This window comes from Falco cherrug, chromosome 4, assembly GCF_023634085.1.
Source record: "Falco cherrug isolate bFalChe1 chromosome 4, bFalChe1.pri, whole genome shotgun sequence".
Lineage (NCBI taxonomy): Eukaryota > Metazoa > Chordata > Aves > Falconiformes > Falconidae > Falco > Falco cherrug.
The window spans coordinates 33,063,233-33,082,289 of record NC_073700.1 but is presented as its reverse complement, the minus strand read 5'-3'; the positions used below and the strand labels follow the sequence as shown (position 1 = coordinate 33,082,289).

At 40.2% G+C, this 19,057-nt stretch overlaps 1 protein-coding gene across 2 annotated transcripts in view; it reads left to right on the top strand.

Moving 5' to 3' along the window:
- Positions 1-690: 690 nt before the first annotated feature.
- The window catches only part of LMTK2 (lemur tyrosine kinase 2), a 42,523-nt gene continuing 24,156 nt past the window's right edge, over positions 691-19,057 (top strand). For both annotated transcript variants that reach the window (XR_008731946.1, XM_055708437.1), the window contains exons 1-5: positions 691-1,033; positions 14,332-14,456; positions 15,273-15,417; positions 17,193-17,266; positions 17,806-17,924. Coding sequence is in view for 1 of the 2 variants with exons in the window: in XM_055708437.1 (XP_055564412.1) it covers positions 883-1,033; positions 14,332-14,456; positions 15,273-15,417; positions 17,193-17,266; positions 17,806-17,924 (614 nt within the window). In the remaining variant the exon portion in view is untranslated. The remainder of the gene's footprint in view (positions 1,034-14,331; positions 14,457-15,272; positions 15,418-17,192; positions 17,267-17,805; positions 17,925-19,057) is intronic.

The window sequence follows — 19,057 nt, the reverse complement described above, 5'->3', positions numbered from 1 at the left end:
GGGCCGCTGCCGCTCCTCGGGGACGCTCCGCCGCAGGGTGCCGGGGCTCTGCTGCCTTTTACCGGTTCTCTCGGGTTTCCGCGGTCGGTCCCCGGCACAGTGCGGGACAGCCGAGCAGGGCCTGGCGGGCGGGTAGCTCGGCCACGCTGGCTCAGTCCCCGCGGGAGTCCCCGGGCCCAGGCTGGCCTGAAACACCCGAGGGCACAGGCAGGGGCTGTGCTCCCCAGCGTGGGGGCGGCCCTCCTGTGGCCACGGGCCCCTCGCTCCGCAGGGCCGCCCTGCCTCAGCCGCACCGACGTTAAGCGCGGCCCCGTCGAGGTCCCCGAGCGCGCCGCGGTGAGGCGCCCCGCCTGCAGGCGGCGCTGTTCTGCACGCCCGCGTGTCCTTCGCACGGGCTCAGCCAAGCCCCGCCTCCTGCTCCCGCCCCGACCTGGGGAGCCGCGCCTTCACGCAGAGGGTAGCCCCGCCCTCCTGCCGGCTCCCCTAGTGCGGCTTGATTGGCAAACGCGCTCCGTGGCTCTCGCGCCGCAGCCTTCGCCCTGCGCGGAGTGACTGGCTGACCTGGCTGTCAATCAAGGATTAGCCCCGTCCCAGCCAGTGATCCCCCTCCTGAGGGCGAGGCGCGGGCTGATTGGCGCGTTGGGCTGTCAGTCAGCAAAGCGCTCCACCCCCTCCCGGTCAGGTAGCCCGGAAGATGGCGGCGGCGGTGGCGTCCGCAGGGGCTAGCGGGGTTTTGTGAGGGGAGCGGGGCGGCGGGGGCCGATGCCGCGGGCAGCCGCGCCGCGAAGGCGGGGAGCAGCGGCTGCCGCGGGGGCTCGCCGGAGACGCTGAGAACCTTTGGCCCCTCGTTCGGCACCGAGCCTCGGGGCGGGAGCGGAGGGCATGCAGCAGCGCGGGGGGTTCGGCGGGGGCGCCGGGCGGCAGGGGGGCGGCCCGCTGCCCCTCGGACCCCGGCGCCCGCTCGGTCTCGTCCTCCTGCTGTCGCTTCTCGTGGGGAGCGGCGGGGCGGCTCCGCTTCCGCGGGCAGGTGCAGGTGAGGCGCGGGAGGCGGCGGAGCGGAGCGGCGTTGGGGGAGGGGGCGGCGCCGCGGCGGGGCCTGCGGGGGGACGCCCGGGCAGCGGCGGGGGCTCGGCGCTCCCGCTTGGGGCGCGGGGGGCGCGGTGGCGGTGAGGCGAGGGGACTGCGGCTGCCCGAAGCCCCGTCCCTTCCCCCGTGCTGCGGGCAGGGCTCGGCGCTCGCCCCTCGGCGAAGCGTCGGGAAGGGCGCGGCGGGTGGATGGGGTACGGCGGCTGCGGCTCCATCCTGGAGGTCACGTCTCGTACCGGTGGCACTGAGCCCCGCTCCGGGTGACTCGGTCTCGTGGGGCTGAACTACGTGCCTCTTCGGTGGGCTTGCCGACATGCGCGCTTTCTGTAGCGGCTGCCGGTTTAGCCTATAGACACCTCAGCGGGATTATTTTTCTTATTCTGACCGTGAATCGCCGGGACTCCCGTTCCTGGGTGGCGGCTCTTCAGGGCAGACGGCGTTTCCCTCCTTTCCGGTCAGATTAGTTCGATCCCCCGCCCCGTCCACTCTCTAAATAGTCGTGTAGTGCACATCTATTTGTCTCTTATATTAGGTAATGCTAACTTCCTTCTATTTTTTTGCTTATTTTCCTGTTTGTCTTAAAAGCACAAACTAAAAAACGTCAACTCAATCGTATGTGTTACTCATCAGAGGTTTATTATTAGATAGGTAACAACCATCTTTTTTATTTAGGCTATTTTGGGGCGTATTTCATTGGGGCTTGCAAACATAACATTGTATTGAGACTGAATTTTGTTAGGTTTGATTTGAATGTCTACTGAGATGCATTTCTAGCCGTGAAGAGTTGAACAGCTGAAATAGACAATATGTTCAGAGAGGAGGAGGAGGAGAAGCAGTGGGGAGGGAGAGATCTGAAGCACAGAGATTAGGTAATTTGGCTGCTGTTCCACAGAAAATATCAAAACTGGGAGTGGAACCCATACTTCTTTTATTTTGGGACCTATGCCTCTTTCCCAGTTTTTTTCTTCCCAAGAGCATTTCTGAATTGTTCGTAAGTTACTCCCTCCATCAGCCTTCTTTGAGGTCATTCTTAGTTTCTATAAAAGTAAACTTCTGAGAAAGAGAAAACTATCAGTCAAATCTCTATGTCCTTTGAGACTAAACGATAGTTTTCTCATTTATGAAATACCTGTAGTTTGTCCAAATAATGTTAACTTGTCATTAAGCCGTAAGGTAGGACAGCTGAATCAGTTCTGTATGGAGGTCTTTTCTGCCTTTTTCTGGTTTTGCTGGTAAGGCTTCCTACTGTATGAAGTAATGTGTGCAAATGGGTTTGCATGCAACATAATCTCTGTCTGCAGTGTGTCTTGTATCATCACAACAACAGTAAGCAGTTGGAAAACTACAAGGGCTTCCCCCCTCCCCTATGAAGGGTTTAGCAGTGGATGTCAGTGAGACTGTTTTGTCTTGAACCTTCTCTGTTATACTAGGCAAATCTTATAACCTGTCTAGAAGGCAAACCTGTGACTTTATTTTGCTGGATTAAGAATCGTGAGTTGTGCTTAAACAGCTTCAGCTATGTTGTGAATTTCTCTCATGTCCAATGACAGGTTGCTTTGATTTCCTGTATTGGGATTGGCAATTACTGATGGTCTCTGTTCTGGGATTTGGTGGTTTTTGCAGTTCACTGTAACACTCAGACTGATACATACAACTTGATAATCTTGTGAAGAATTTAGTGGGCTTTTCATAAAATAATTAGTAACTGGTTTCAGAATTATTTCAGGATTCCACAATTCTTCACCTAGCAAGTAGGGTTGCTTCTTTGGCAATGGAGAAATGTTTTGATGTGTGTTGCCCTGAGCTTGTTACAGGAAAGGTGAGAATCCACAGAAAAAGGAGGATGACTGTAGCTGTTTTGGTGAACTTTGCGGAATAGTTCATGGAATATACCCATAATAAATTAACTTGTTTTTTGAGGAAGCCGGAGAGCAGGAAGTGGTGTTGGGCAGGTTCTAGCAAGACTAGATTGGATTCCTTGTTCAAAAATGCTTCATTTTGTGGAACTGCTGTGGAAGTCTGCCAGACAGTATGACTGGGGAAGTGTCAAGTTCCCAGGGCCTTGATCGAGGTGAATGACGACGCTCTTTTTAAGTATGGCTTTATAGTGTTTGCAGATGAAGGTGTGCATTGATGATGTGTTCTATTATTTGTCTTGCATGTTTGAGGTTATATTTCTAAAACTCATTTAATTTTTTTATTTCCTTTCAGCAATAAGAAGAGGAGGTAAAGGAAATAAGGTTTCAGGTGTTTCCTTGGTAGAGTTCACAGCAATTACTGTAGGAAATGGGAAAAACAAGATGTTGAAGAGGCTACTAGCTAAAAATACTTTTACCAACTTATATTTAATTTATTCTGTGAATGGAAGAGGAGGACACTGACATGTACGGTGATAGTTCTGAATTTAAGGTTTCCCTTTATACTGGAGGTGAGAGCTGGGTGCAGGTCTGCTAGAAAGGAGTTCATGAAGTGCTGTAGTAGTTTTGAGCCTGTGGAGGACTGATGATTTTACCTGAATGCATCAGGCTGAGATGACTTCCACTTTTTGTATTGTGTGGCTGAAATAAGGGCATTTGGGAACTACTCTTTAGCAGCAGTATTCTGCAGCCAGACGTAGTGCATTATAACAGTAGACATCTGCTTTACTGTGCTAAAGCTTTACATTCAGGCTCTCTCTCTGTTCCTTTGACTTGATTTCCATACTTGACCTTAATTCAGCTGTCTCTTCAAGAAAGCTGAAAATCTGAAGCAAGGGTTTGTGTGTAACGTCAGACAGTATTTCTGTCATCTCTGTGCTCTATGAAGTCTTTGCAAATACAACAGGAGCTCCAAAATACTCTTATTTTCCTGTAAAACTTGAATGGGTGGTAGCTTTTTTGACAGGTGTGTTTAGTTTTACATTTGTGATGAATTAGAGTCTATTCACTTGAATTGAAGCTGCTGGACTGGTGCCTGTGTGCTTTCTTGGTTTGTGCTGAGAACCTCAGTCATGGGAGTGAAAGGACCAGTTGAAAGTCATGGCGATGAGTCCTTGCTGATGATCTTGGCCATATGCAATCCAGGCAAAGATGCTTAGAAATTGATGTATAGTATCCAGAGACATCCATCTAGAGTATAGAGATGTTTGTACAGCTGTATCTAATATAGTCAGCTCGCCATAGATGAAAAATTAAATTGAGAATAAGTAATTATTTTTTACTAAGGCGAGTTCTGTAGCATATGTATACTCTGGGGAAAACTGTTGCTTTTCAGTTGCTTTGGCTTGATGTTTCACTTGGAGTTCTGTCAGGCTGAGGCCCAAATGTTGAGGTGGCGTGTGGTTTAGTGTGATGTAAAATGCCTGACACTTGCATATACTTAGAAAATCGCTTTTCTTATTACGGGTGAGTTAACAGCTCGGATCACTTGAAGTTAAGAAAAACCCTGCTTGTTAAGTGGGGATTTTAATTTATGGTATATACTTTTCTTGGGAGTGGTCTGTCTTTCCTCCCCCTTTCAAGCGCTAAACTTGTTTACTTCAGCCTGTATTTCTTTTTCTAGCTTCTGTCTCAGACGCCTAATAATTTTAGAGCTAGAGCTGCTAAGTTGTCTTTTATCTTTTGTTTCTATCTGTGAGTTTGTGACTCTGAGGTAAGAAGCCAACTCTTGGGCCTGCAGGGATGTTCCACACCAGGCTTTGTTCACAGGCTTGGTCTGCTTTCTCTGCCTCTGGCTGTAAAGTGTCTGGACTTTGCTCCAGCTGAAGAGGTCCTTATAGGAGGAGGTTGCTTTCTGAGGGCACTTCTCACATCTTGAATGCTTGGGTATATTTGATAATTCCTCAGGTAGCACTGCAGTGTATTAAGTTAGCAGTGATCAGAGACAGCCTAAAGATACGTTGTCATAGCATCAGGTGCAGGTCGTTGGTTTGGAAGGGCCTGTTTGTTAGTGCTCGTTTTGCCCCAGATCATGTATAAAAAAAAGTGTGTGTTACATAGTGAGATCAGCATTCTAGTTGAAAATCACGGAAGACGAAATCATATTTGAGGGGCTACTGAACAACTGTCAAGCAAATTGGAATAGAGGTAATTTGCTGGATGTTTGCTGTAGTCTGGTTTCAGTCACTACCCGCGCGTGGTTTACCTGTGCAGGATAAAGGGGCCCTCAGGTATTATAATGCCAGGGGATACAGAAATTGTAGTTCTCTGTTTCAATTCTTATGCTCCAGTTCTGCAGCAGAAGGACAGCACAGGGAGTCCTGGAGTCTTCCTTAGATGTTATTTTGGGTCTGCCTTCCTATTTGATGTGTGCATCTACTATCTGCAGCTTGATACATTTCTGGATACAATTTACCATAGCTTCAGTCCTTTTATTGCTCTGTATAAGCTCTTTGTTTTCATTGTGCTGCTGTTATGAAAGGTCTTGAGCAACATCAGTGACACTAGAAACATTTCTGTAGAGGCTTTTATAACCAGAAATTTGGAAAGTGTGTCAGGATAGCTGTTACAGTCTACATGCGTAGTTTAAGCACAACCTGTAGCAAGGTGTTGTGCCACATGTCACTTAGGCAAGATGATGGTGTGAAGCAAGTTAGGTCAGTGAATTTCTTCTGAGGGATCGTTAGTATGAAATGCTGGTCCAAAGTAACACCTTGTCCAACACTACTGCACTTACAAAAGTTTCCTTAATGGTAAGGAAACACTGCAGTGACTTAAGTGAGGTGACTTTTTCAGGAACTACCATTGCACCCTGAGACCTCTTTAGTATGAGAGAGTTGTAGGAAATTGTGACCGTAGAATTTTGAGTGCCATCTTATAAGCTTTTAGCCTGTAGATCAGATCCAGTTTTCCAAAATCAGTCAGTCATTCTATGGCCCATTCTTCATAGGGATCTTTCAGCTATGAATAGCGATGAGAAATAGAGCTGAATAAGCTCTTTTGGTGAAATGCTGCTTCTTTCTTTTTTTTTCCTGCATTTCTTAATCCAGTTATACGTTGGAGTTGGAAATGCATCTACTGTAAAATCAAGATTCTAGAAAATCTGGTCATGTGAAGGTTGCAGGTATGGGTTCCTTTCACATGAACAACAACAACAAAAATTAGTCTCTTCAAAACCAGTATATCTTAATAGGCTGTATTCCTGTCAAATGGTGGAAGAGATAACTTGTTTTGGTTTCAGTGCTGCTGATACTTCTGATGGTTTGAGATACCATGATGTTTAATTTTCTCATGCTGCTTTAAATGGTTGTGGTCTGCCCTGTTTCAAAAAGAAAAATCTGTAACTCCTGTGGTGCACCATTGGAGAAATGGTATAGCAGATAAAAGCATACTGTACTTGAGCAGGAATTAATTGTCGAAACCAACATCTAGCAGTGTAAAGTATGCTCAGCAGAATTTTTATTTTTGTGTGTGTATATATATACACGTACACACTTAAGAATCAGACGGTACCTTTGCAAGATAATAATGCTACCCAGATTTTCCAGAAACACTGCCGTGAAGGCATAAGGTATGTGATTATTTAGCATGTATATTTTTTACCTTGTCTTAAGATGCCTTTGTGCAAACATGAGATTCTAACACTGAAACTTCAAACAGATCTTGCTCTGTAAATGCTTGAAGTACTCGCCTATATTTAGTCCTTATTAAAATTGAGCAGTATGCTGTTGTGTGAGTAATTCTTTGACATTACTTGGAAGCTTTGTAGGGTAATAGAATAAGGACACAAATGTAAAACTAACCCCACCTCACAGTTTCACTAGTTACCAGCTGCTCAGGCAACACTCGGGCCAGGACAAGTGTTCAGAGAAAATGAGGATCAGAGCTGAGTGGTTCCGAGGGTGCTGTACTACATGAGAATCCAGCATTGCCCCAGATATTCTTACCTTAGGATATGTAACCTGTGCCACTGTTGTGTCCTCGTGGGGGACTTAAATAATAGAGTTCTAGGAGAAAATCAGGATCATAATGGACAAGTTGAGTAGAGGGGTGAAATGTTTCAATTTATATCTAGAAGAATATAGCGACAGAGTAACTTGTATGTGACTTGATTTTTTAATTTTTTTAAAATTTTTTCCCCTGCTACTGTTGAAAGTCTTGTCACCTTACTTGCATCTTTTTCTAAACATGAGACTGATTTAGGTCTTGTAACAGTTTGGATTTAGGCAGGAAATAGTTTTATTGACAAACTAAATTACTGCTGCTTGTATTCAGAAAGATTAAATGCAAGTGTATGCAAGTAACTCCTTAACATCTTTAAGAGGTTTTTTTCTTGAGACTGTATCTAGGAATCAGGATTTTCCATAGTTGTAAGGAAGAAGGGAAAAGAAAATCAGGTGATAAAGTGGTTTTGCATAAAGATGCATTTGTAATATCCATACTGAAGGTTACTTCTGTTATACAAACTTTGCATTATCCAATATAAGGGCAGTAATAGTGTCATGAGAGGATAGGCTTTTGAACTAACTTTCTTCCATTAATGAAATTTTCAATAGTTTGTTCCAGATAATTTTGATTGTTTTAAAACTAAAAAATTTTGTTTTCTTTGAATGGCAAGAAGTACTAAAAATCTGAAAGCTGAAAAGTTCAGGGGTGGGTGTCTGTGTGTACAAATATATATATATATATAAAAAGCCCTGAGAACCTCTTTAAAGTCTCTTAAGGAGTATTTTTCATATATATATATATATATATATGTTCTTGGGGATTTGCTCAGTGAAGGAACATTTCCAGTCTCTGCCTGAAATACTTTGGGCATTTGAAGACAGTTCCAGATTTCACTAAGGTGCTGGAATTGTGTTGAGGACATCAAGTCAATGAAAGTCACCTGGCATCTTGGGAATGTTTCTTCCTGTTGTACTGGTGATGGTCATTCAAATCAAAGGGCTGAGTGGAATTTGGAGTGCCTCTCATCCTAAAATTCTCTTCTTCTCCCTGCCCCTCCCCTCCCCCCCCCCCCCCCCCCCCCCCCGAATGTCTGAAGTGCAAATAACACTCCTTCAGAACTTGGGTTAAGTTTTTGTTTGTGTTGTATCTTAGTTGAAGGCTGATGGTGATTTGAATGCTGTTCTAATATAGTATTTTAAAGCCTGTTGTAATACGGCATTGCACAACTGAATGATGGTACTGCACACATTTCTGCTGAAACTTACTCTTAAAACTGATGCGGTTTTTTTAGCTCAGTTGTTAAATGGGGCATAGCAGGAAAAATTTAACATTACAGGAATGCAGTAACTAATGGAACGTGCTCTTGAGCTGGTTGGGGTTTTTTTGTGAAATAACAATGCATATTGTGCTTTACCTTGTCATACAAATCAGACATTACGCAATAGATGTGTCTAAAATTGTTTTGAATAGGCTTTTGGTTTAGTATTCTACCTGTTACCTGTAGGCTTTCAGAATTTATAGGCCTGGTTATATCTGTTTTGGTTTTGTGCCTATTTAGTAGCAAACATCTGAAGATTTCAGGCAGTAAGTAAATGCAGGAGAAACCATTTGTGAGGAAAAGATAATGATCCAAATCTGTCTTATGAAGAACTGGGTAGGAGTCAGGAACACTTTCCCACTTAATTGCTAGCATAGAAGAGAATGACAGCATTATTTAGAAAAGTTGGTATAGCTTTTTCTTAAAACCACTCTAAATGAGGGTAATGTTACACTTTCTAATCTGGTTACATTAATGTGTATTAAATGCAGAGTAAGTAAACTGATTAAGTTTATGAAAGATGCTGTGGAAGTAGCTAGGTAGCGAAGTTGCTTTGGTCATTCATTAGTATTTTAAGGGCTGCTCTGTTCCGATTTGGTGTCGTAAAAGTAGCATCTCAGTTCATGATCATATAATTTGAGGGTGTCCAAGAGACGGTTTAAGTGACTGCTGTCATGCTAGATTTGTGCTGGAAATAGTTATAGCTATTAGTGCAGAACTGCCATTTATATGGCTGCTCTTGGAAGAAAAGAGGCTCTTGCTTATGCAGTGGGACTGTTGTCGCATAGCAACTACTGTGCTGAAAGCTTAAAATCAGATGCTCCCTTGAAATTCATGGTGCCCTAATAATGCTTAATTTATCTGGGCCTTGCACTGCCTTTATCGAAGTAGTGAATGTCTTTTATTAGTCTACTCAGTAATGCCTGTCATGTACATTTTTCTTTGTACCCCCAAGCTTAGAACTGTGTGTTGTCATGCATTTTTTTAGCCCAGTTTCCTGAAGGTTGAGATCTTAATAACATGATTAATCACGCTGAACCAAATTTGTGAGAGGCAGAGTTCAAACGTTATGGCCTTTCTTAATCTGGTAGTAGAAGAAAAGCAAGCCTGCCATCCCTCGTAGGGACAGGCAGTTATGTCTTGTCCTGTATCGTTTTGAGTGGTGGCTGTTGGTTGGCGAGTGAGCATGGATGGAACATGTGGCTAGCTGGCATGCTTGTTGCTCCTAATTAACAGTAGTAAAGGATGCCACAGGTGGATGACGTGGGTATTTAAGAATATTGTGGGAAGACTGGGAAATGGGATAGAGAAGTAAACCAGTTCTAGTGAGAAATAAAATTGTTTGCTCAGTTGTTGCGTTTGTAGTCAGTGAACTATCCTATGAACAAAGTAGACTTGAAAGAAACTTAGGGGAAGGTATAGAGAATCCTGACCTATATAAGTTGCTTTGAAATGTGCTTTGTATGAAAATAACATCTTTCTACCCCTTGAAACATTCTAATACATAGTGAAGGATATATTCTCATGTCTATACTTGATCCTGAGAATGCCAGCATACTTTGTCATCATTGTTTTTTCAGTGAACCTGTTCATGTACTTGCCTGTGTACAGGGTTTGACATCAGATGTACTGTGCTCAAATTTAGACTTTAGTGTAAAATTTCCTTATGAAATGGCAGGCTTTGGAGGTGCTGAAGAATCTGCTTCAATAGCTGTTAATTAAATACCTGCCTCAGCCAGGGCATTGAATTGTTTATGATACCATGTGCTTTTACAAAGTGCGTAAGTAACAGCATAGAATCAGTATTTAATACTGTGATGCTTTGAAAAAAGACCTTATTTTCTGTGTTGATAATTTAGGACCATCTAGATGCCATTTTGAGATGGAACATTTACTAGCACAGAGTTCTTAGTAAAGCATGTTGTGTTAACCTTGCAGTAACACATATAGTAACACAGACACACTGCATCTCCTGCTTATTTTAATATAGTAGTGATATAATCCAGTCCTCTTCCCCCTGCTTAAGTAGTTTGGATATACCAGACCAAAGTAGTCTAGACCGTTTATATTAACTGACAGGAACCCTTATATTGTTGGCATTTTATAGACAGTATTTTGTGGATCTCTTTTGCAGTTCCTTTCATAAAGAACAAATTCTGACTTCTGGATAGGTATTAAGATGTAGTTGGTTGGTACTGTGTAGGGTTTCATTAGATGTGGTAGGTTTTTAAACTGAGATGATAATGCTGTGTAAATTTATTAAGTTCACTGCTTTTAGAATATATTATATTAAGACTCTTAAATTCTGCATTCATTATGAAATTGTGAGTGATATTTATTGGATTTTAATTAGTTTTAATCAAAACCTAGGTAAATTTACAGTGTATTGTAAATTTTTTTAAAAAAAAATGCAAAAGAGGTTACACTGCAGCAGATTTTTTCAGCACTTTGTCAAACGCCAGTTCCAATACTTAATAAGTGACTTCCATCACTGAGTATGTATTTATGCAAGCTATTAAAATAACTTATAATAACTTTTAGGCCAATTACAGGTTGCCATCATTTCATACTTAATTTTACATTCATTTTTTTAAAAAAGTGGAAATTAAAAAATGCTACTTATTAATGACTGTGAGAGACTTCAAAGTTTATCTGAAGAGAAATGGATTCTGCAATTCTTAGTAAGTAGCTCTTGTATGAGTCATCTGAGATGCTGTTCTTTAAGTGTTGCAGAAACTTGCCCGTGACGATGGGTGGTTTTCTTCTATTAAAGCATCTTTCTATGACTTTGTATGTGAAATTTGCCTTGCTTTTGGAAGTTTAGACTATTTCCATCTTCTTAATGAACTGTTAATGGTTAGCTGCCTTTTCAAAGGAGATCTTTCATTATTTATTTTTTTTTTAGAAAAAAAGCAACAAAACTTCATTACCTTCTCCAATTTATTACTGTTAGTTCACACAGTTTCTTTTTTGGGAATTAGAAAAGGTCTGTAAGGTTAGGAAGTAACATAATGAACAGCAGCAGTATTTTTTTTTTCTGTGTTCATTCCAGGACGCTTAAAGGAGATGGTTACATTATGGAAAAGAGTATAACTTGTAGAAAACACTTCAGATTTTTAGGCTTGATAAACGTGCAGTTTGCTTTACAGAAGGAATTCCAACCAAAATATGTTGCCTTTTTCATATAAAATAAAGTGCACATGTATTCAGCTGTCTAATGTACCATACATGCAGTTTATGATTGTTAGTGCTTGTTATGCCTTGTTGTGAGTTAAATAAACTAGAAAACTTGGCATAAGACCACCAGGAGCTTGAATCCTCCTAGTTGTTTTTGCTGTGGCAATTTGTAACGCCTGGGAGGTCAAAAGTGGGATCCTAAGTTGGAGTGAGCATGATAATGTTTATGCAAATACATGTTGTGGTCAAGCTGTTATAGTTGTGCCCCATGTAGGGCATAGGTGGGAAGCTCATAGGTGGAGAAAACATCTTGTGCTAAAGCACCTAATAAAATTGTGGTTTTTCAATCCAAGACCTTGTCATGTCTCTAAAAGCAGCAGTAAGATTGAAAGCAGTAAAGCAAATTTTAAAGAATTGCTCACAGGTTTGGTAGAGGGTGGTCAAAAAGAGCATCTAGAAGAAGCGATGGTATTTGGAGCAAGGGAGGGTGCTCGTCTCCTGTAGGGAACAGGAAGAGGCTGTGAAATTCATGTCAGCCATGTGGGCATCAAAAAGGAAATGACTGTACCATAAATAACCAACAAAAAAATATGATAGATTTTTTTGGCGCGTTTCATGCATCTGACAGCTGAGGTGCCTTATACCTCCCTCTTAAGGATCTGGTCTGAAGTTAGTCTTCAAATAGCAGTCTCTTAAGATGTGCTAGTAATGTGTTCTGTGAATAATAAAAAATGCTCTTGGTGTCCAAGTTCATCATGTACTGATTTACTTTTGCTTGGCTAACTTTCCCAATTTCCCTGTCCAGTACACAGGATGAAACTTCTAGGGGATTCAGGAGTCTTGATCTCCTACTGGGAGGAATATATATTGTAATTGTGGTGGTGAGTTCCGGGGTGTTCATTAGTCAGGGAAATCTGCGTCTGTGGTGAGCTGACTTTCCATTTCAGTGAAGTTGGTGGTGAAGGTGAGGAAATTGTCTGGAAATTAAGTGGGGAGGTTTTGGAAAAATGTCTGCTATTTCAATTAGTAATACCTGGTAACAGAAATAGGTTTACTTTTTTTTGTAGTAAAATTACCTTTTACTGCTTGGCTTCAGTTAGAAGTTCAAAGGAATCATTTAAATTTTATCTAACTTAATGTGTGTGTGTGTTAACAGTAATTTAGCTAATGACTTCACAGAATGCTTATATTTGTGGTTTAGTTATTTTTCAGTCTACTTGGATTACTGAACATCTGAAGGAAGTAAACATAAATCGGCTGTTACCTTCCCTTTTTTCTTGTTGATGCTTACAAATGGAAAAATATATGGGTGTTATGTAGAAGTCTTGATTTAAATTAATATAAATTATTCTACTGAGCACCCTTTTCAGAGATTTTTTTTCTTTTTCCTCTTCAAAATTTTGACTAAAAGGTGGTGAGTTGCCTCACGTCATGGTTGATGAGTGTTTGAACAGTACAGAACATCTACAAATGGCATATTCGTATCCTTTAATGAGGTTAGAATGCCAGAGCTGTTGTGGAGACTGGAAACTACTAGTATCACTTATTTGAAAACCTTCTGGGTTTTGGTTAACTTTTATTGCTGTGTAGACAATATTCCTAATTGTACAGAAAATGTGTGATCTTCCAAAAGTATGCTAGCATTCTTTAAAGCAGTCTTTTGATTATATCAATTTATGCTTTACATGTAATTAAAATAACTATTTTGTGAGTTTTCTGTGGAACATGATGAAAAGCTTTTTCTGGAAATCTCTTATTCCTTTTTGTAGCTTTTTTGAAGGTTTAAAAGGTGTGTGGACAACGTTTGTATGTCCCTTAACTAGTGATCAGCTTCTGATTTTCTTTAGTTTTGAGGCCTCATTCATACTGTATTCTGTTGCCAGACATTCCCATTGATACTCAGACATTCCCATGAAATCCAGTCAGTCCAAGTCACCTGACATTATTAAACTCTAACATGGATATAATATCTAAATATATTTTAATCAGATAAGGTCCAACTACTCTTCCAGTCCCAATGGCAGTACCTGTAAAAAGAGGTTTAAAATGAACCACCACCAAAAACCTAGGGAACTACGTATCTTTGTTCTCTACTTAAGATGAAAACAGGGATGAAAATCAGTTTAATTCCCCTGGCAAAGACTTAAGATTTTTTATAAATGCCATTTGAGGCTTTTAATCTTGTGTGAGTAACCTGACATAATCATAGAAAATGTGTTGTAGAATACTCATATATAAAATTCTGGAAAATTATTTGGAAGTATTTGCAAAATGGTTAGGGATCTAAAATTCTTGAAATGGAGGCAAATCATTTAATGAATCAGAAGAAATAGAAATTGGGGTGGAGCTGATTAGATCTGTTGCACTTGTGAAAGCAGCTTTTATATTTGGCAGACTGTCATGAACGTGTTTATTGAAAGAGACAGTACTGCCTTATAGAAATATATTTTAAATTTGTATGCAGTTTAAGTGAAGATTTCTTCTAGCTGCCTTTTCTTCTAGGACAGGTTTTTTAGCTCATGGGAAGTGTCTTCAAAAAGACCAGATTTCTAAGATCTGTGTTTAGACACCTATATAAATTTGTAGATTTAAACAGAATCCTGGGGCTTGGGAGTGGCACTGTTATCAGCTACTTCAGTAAATCATGTTGGTTGAGGCCTCTTAGCTTGAATCAAGTAAGTCCAGAATGGTGCAGGCAGGTGGTAGAGCACAGATATATTTTTCCGGTGTGTCCTTTCTATTTAGTTTCCTCTTATTTTTTATCATATCCGCAGGGTTAAATGTTCAAACACCACCTTTTAAATAAATGCAGACTGGAAATATGTTTTGAAGGAACTGCTTTAAATGTTAAACATCTATATAATACTACATACTGTTTATTTCTAGGTGAAGGAGCTACAGCTCAAGTTCCCTCATCTTTTGTGATTCTGTCTATGTGTACTCTAATAGTACTGATAATACTGCTTGCAAACTGTGTCTCCTGCTGTAAAGACCCTGAGATAGATTTCAAGGTAAGCATCTGAACTTAAAAAGGTGTATGCGAGTGGCATTCTTAGCTGTATTCTGGGATCCAGAATGCTTGATTATTTGTGCTAATACTCTGCAGTTATTGACACTTCAGTGTCACTGTAGATTCTCTCTTCTGAAATAGCCAGCCACTGTGTTTATACATGCTGTGAAGTCTTGCTGCAACCATTTAAGTACTTGGTCCGTGCTGCAGTAAGGATCTTTAATGTCTTTTCAGAGTCATTACTAGCTATTGGGATTAGTAGTAAAAGTATACCCTTGAGACAGTTTTGCTGTAGAGAATGTTTGTTGCTTTTCTGTCTATTCTTTTGATTTGTTTTCCTTAGCCTGCTGATAGGGTTTAAAGACACTATTGAAAAAAAATACTGAATATACATATCCACTGCAGCAAAACTTGAGAAATTGTCAAAATCGGAGAAGAGTTACTTTTGGAACATTGGTTATCAGTGTTCCTAAAATGGAGTTTTACTCTCATTTCTAAATGGAGAGTATTTGGCCTCAGCAGTTCATGTTTATTCATTTAAAGCTAGATAGCATTTAAAATAAAATAAAAAAAACCCAAACAAAAATCCAAAATAAACCCTTTTTGTTAAAAGCAATACTTGATACTTTAGTTTCTTTAAAACAATAATAAATTGAAAATAAGGAATAGAAAACTACCAGCCTGTCACTGTCCTTGGAAAAAAGTTAAGCTTCCTTAACGTTGCTCATTCAAACTAAAAGAAATGTATTAGTGCTAATTTTAAGAAAAAGATCAGCTTGTTTACTAAGATACTTTCCTGCCCCCCCCCCCCCCCCAGGAATTTGAAGATAACTTTGATGATGAAATAGATTTTACACCTCCAGCAGAAGATACTCCATCTGTTCAGTCTCCAGCAGAAGTGTTTACTCTTTCAGTTCCCAATATTACTTTACCAACTCCCTCCCAGTTTCCGTCTCGTACAGGTAAATTACTGCTTTTTAATGAAAAAACAAAAGTAGGCAATTTCAGTGTCAAAAATGAAGTGTAGCTGATTGATTGACTTTACTGTAAGAAATTATTACAAACTTACATAAACTGAGTAAAAAAGTATTTTGTAGGGTGTAGGATGAAATGTGAAATATTATTTCATAAATGTTAACTTATGGCAGGGTGCCACATAAGGTAGGTAACTTAAAAGAATGAAAAGTAGCTTAAATAAATCTCTCTAGAGTGCTTTTATTATGCCTCTATATACGTAAAAGGTTTGAAGTACTCTAGGATGTTAGTGACTTCTGCTTTTCAGTGGTTTTCTTCATGGCTAAGTCGTCACTGGATTTTAGCCATTAGCCTTGAGTGGAGCTAAGAGTGAATCTCTAACTTGACAGCAGAGCTGCTATTTCAGCTGCATCAGTTTCTTAATGTCACTGTAGACTTTTCGTGCTGTAAATGTGTATATTGGTCATACAGAGCATTAGGTTTCTTTTCCTTGTGTGAAAGGTTTTTTGGAGTGTGTTATTTAAAATACAATTTTTGTAAGAGAAAACTTAGGCATCTTAAATATTACAAGCATGGCTTAGCATAAAGTAGTTGTTCTCATACTACTTCATGTACAACTTATACATATATTGCTTGTGTTGGTTAACCATTAGATATTCAGGGAAGCTTCTAGTAAATTTCTGTACCTACAAATTTCCAGAAACTGTCAATGTGCCTTTAATACAGAAGAAATGAGTGAGGGAAAATTATCTGAAGAATTTTGTCAGGTCTCCTACATTGCTGTAATTGTTAAAACTATACCTTCTGTCACTAGAAGTTATTTTGCCACTAGTGAGGCAGTGTACTTGAGTAAGGTATACTGGTAAAATTGTAGTTGTGCTATTACAGCCTTCTCCATGCTTAGGAGCACATTGACAATATACTATACAGCTATGGTTGTTCCAGTAAAATAATACTGGTGTAAATGTGGCTTATGAAAACAAAAATGTGGGCTAGAATTCTCAATCAGACAAGTAGTAATGATGGAAAGTTTTTGTGTACATCTATTCATTGGTGTTCCTGACCAATTAAGCAGCAGAGGGATAAACACTGCTGAATCTCTTCTGTAGTGTAGAGTCTGCCATTGTAACTGTCCATCCTCTGCCAAGATCTGGGTCTTGTTTTCTGTCCTCTCCCTCTCTGGACTCTTTACGTGAAGTATTTTTAGTCAGAAAATGTCCTCTTTCCAGATGGTAGCTATAAGTAGGGCAGTTGGGCTGAAGAATAAAGCAGTCTCACCCTTCCCCTTAAAATGGTAACTCTCTATATAACTATAAATGTTAAGATCTATAAGCCATGAGTGTTGTCTTGGTTTTCAACTCTTATTTACATAGGAAACTTTTGAAAGTAGGTTATTTGCTCTACCCAACTACAGTGTATGATACACTTTTATATTAGGATTAGAACTTAGCCTTTTTGCTTTCTTACTGAATGTGTTAAAAAAAGGAAAGTTTACATTTCATAAGGAGAATCAATGTGTAGGGGGTGCATTCTAGTATGGTTTAGAAGCTGGAGTTGAGAAAAAGTTTCATTTGGGTGCTATTGTCAGAACGTTACCTTTGTACTTTATCTATGTCTAGCTAGGTTTTGTTGCTTGGTCTGAATGTATGCATGTAATTGGGAATAAATGTCGTAGAAGCTTGCATTATTTCCTCGACAGTCGATAACTTTGGCCATCTGAGTGGTTTGATATGTGCTATGTTTGTTCTGTTGTGTGTGACAGATGGATCAAAGTCTCAAGTTTCACGTCAGAGTCTAAACTACATCCAGGAAATTGGAAATGGTTGGTTTGGAAAGGTGAGAAGTTACATTTTAATACTGTACTGCTGTTTTGAGTCTTACTCCTAACTGACTAGGCTACTGTATTTCCTTTAAAATGGTACTCAAAAAAAAAAATAAATAGTAAAAGCATAAGAAAACCTGGAGTTGAAATTAGATGTTTCCTTGCATGCACTCTTTAGCAGTAGTCACAGTGCTGAGCAGTGCTTCTTTAATTTACGTGTAGTTTCTTACTAGAGTCACTTACTAGGTAGACATTCCATTTCTGTGGATATGAATTAATACATTCCTGTTATTACCAATTCTCTCTAGAAAAAACCCCACCCTTAAGTAAATAAGTGGTCTTTGCTAGAAAACATGTTTTCTGAGAGTTGATGTGTACATCAGTTGTCAAGATATATTAAGTATGGGTGTTTAATTATCAAAGCTCTGCATGCGTTGACAAAAAAAGCCAGAAAATCTTTCTTACAGTGTGGTTTTAGCTCTTGTTTTTCCTTGAATAGATACTTAAAGTTTTTTTCTCTCTGTTTAAAGACACAATGGTTATCTTTTTTCAGGTTCTGCTAGGAGAGATCTACACTGGCACTAGTGTAGCAAGGGTAATAGTGAAGGAGTTGAAGGCAAGTGCAGGTCCCAAGGAGCAAGAACAATTTTTAAGAAATGGAGAGCCATATTAGTAAGTAATGTTTCACACTTGGTTAACTTACACACTTCATATGAATTATGGGTGTTTCTTTTGTTCAGTGTTACTGTCTCTACTTGCCCTCCCTTATAAGTGAAATTAAAACTGTAATTCAATTCAAAGTGAGAAAAAGTTGAGTTTGCTTAGAAATAAAAATAAGGTCTTCGGTTAAATGCGTTTGGTAGTTATTGCTCATGACTTGAGAACACACTTGGTTTGCTTTATCTCATTTTCTTCTATAGCTGTTTGGAGCAAAGTCCTGATGTTGCGAAGTAACTTCATGTGTAATTACTTGCCCCTGAGAAATGAGGTTTAACTCCTGTACTTGGCTTTCCTGCTAGAAGCAGGGGAACTGGCAACACTTTGTTATCAGATACTCATTCATTTCTTTGAAGTTACCTTTTTCAAAAAATTAAATACAACATCGTAGTAAACTAATTTGTTCAGGTAGGCTTGCAAGGAGGTTTGTGCACCCGACCTTGCCCCGAGAATCATACAAACTTCAGTCCAGTAGTACTCTACCATTGAGAAATCATTGATCTGACTGGAAATGTCAATAAAACATGATTGTTTGGTGTTCTCTTCCTCTTGTGTTATGCTTGGAGGATACTTGCTTCTAGGTCTTTATGTACTGGAAATGAATTTGGTATATTAAAGGGAGTGTAATTTCTCTTCCTGTATTTTTGGAATAGTGAGAATTCTCTGAAGAGCTAACTGCCACAGGTTAATGGCTTTAGTAGATGACTGGAAAAGGTAGGCATATTGTAGTCCACTAGTCATACCTCACCGAGTGGATTACCTTACCTGAATATGCTACAATGAGTGATCATAGAGAGCTTTCTGTTCTTAATGCTTTCTGATGTCCTAGTTATATTTGCATTTAGGTTTAGATTGTTGGCAGCTGTCAGAAGAAGAAATTTTGTGCCTTCTGCTGCATTGGCACAAGTGTTTTTGAAGCAATTTAGAAAAAGTAACTGATCTGGCTGGGAGCTATCCTGGCTACAAAAGGTTTAGCTTTTAGCCAGATCAGCTCCTTGGTGTAGTTCACAAACCAGTTGCATGCACTTATTTTTGGTATAAGGGATGGTGGGAGGGCGGGTGTGACTTTTTCTTGTGGCAGTGCTGGC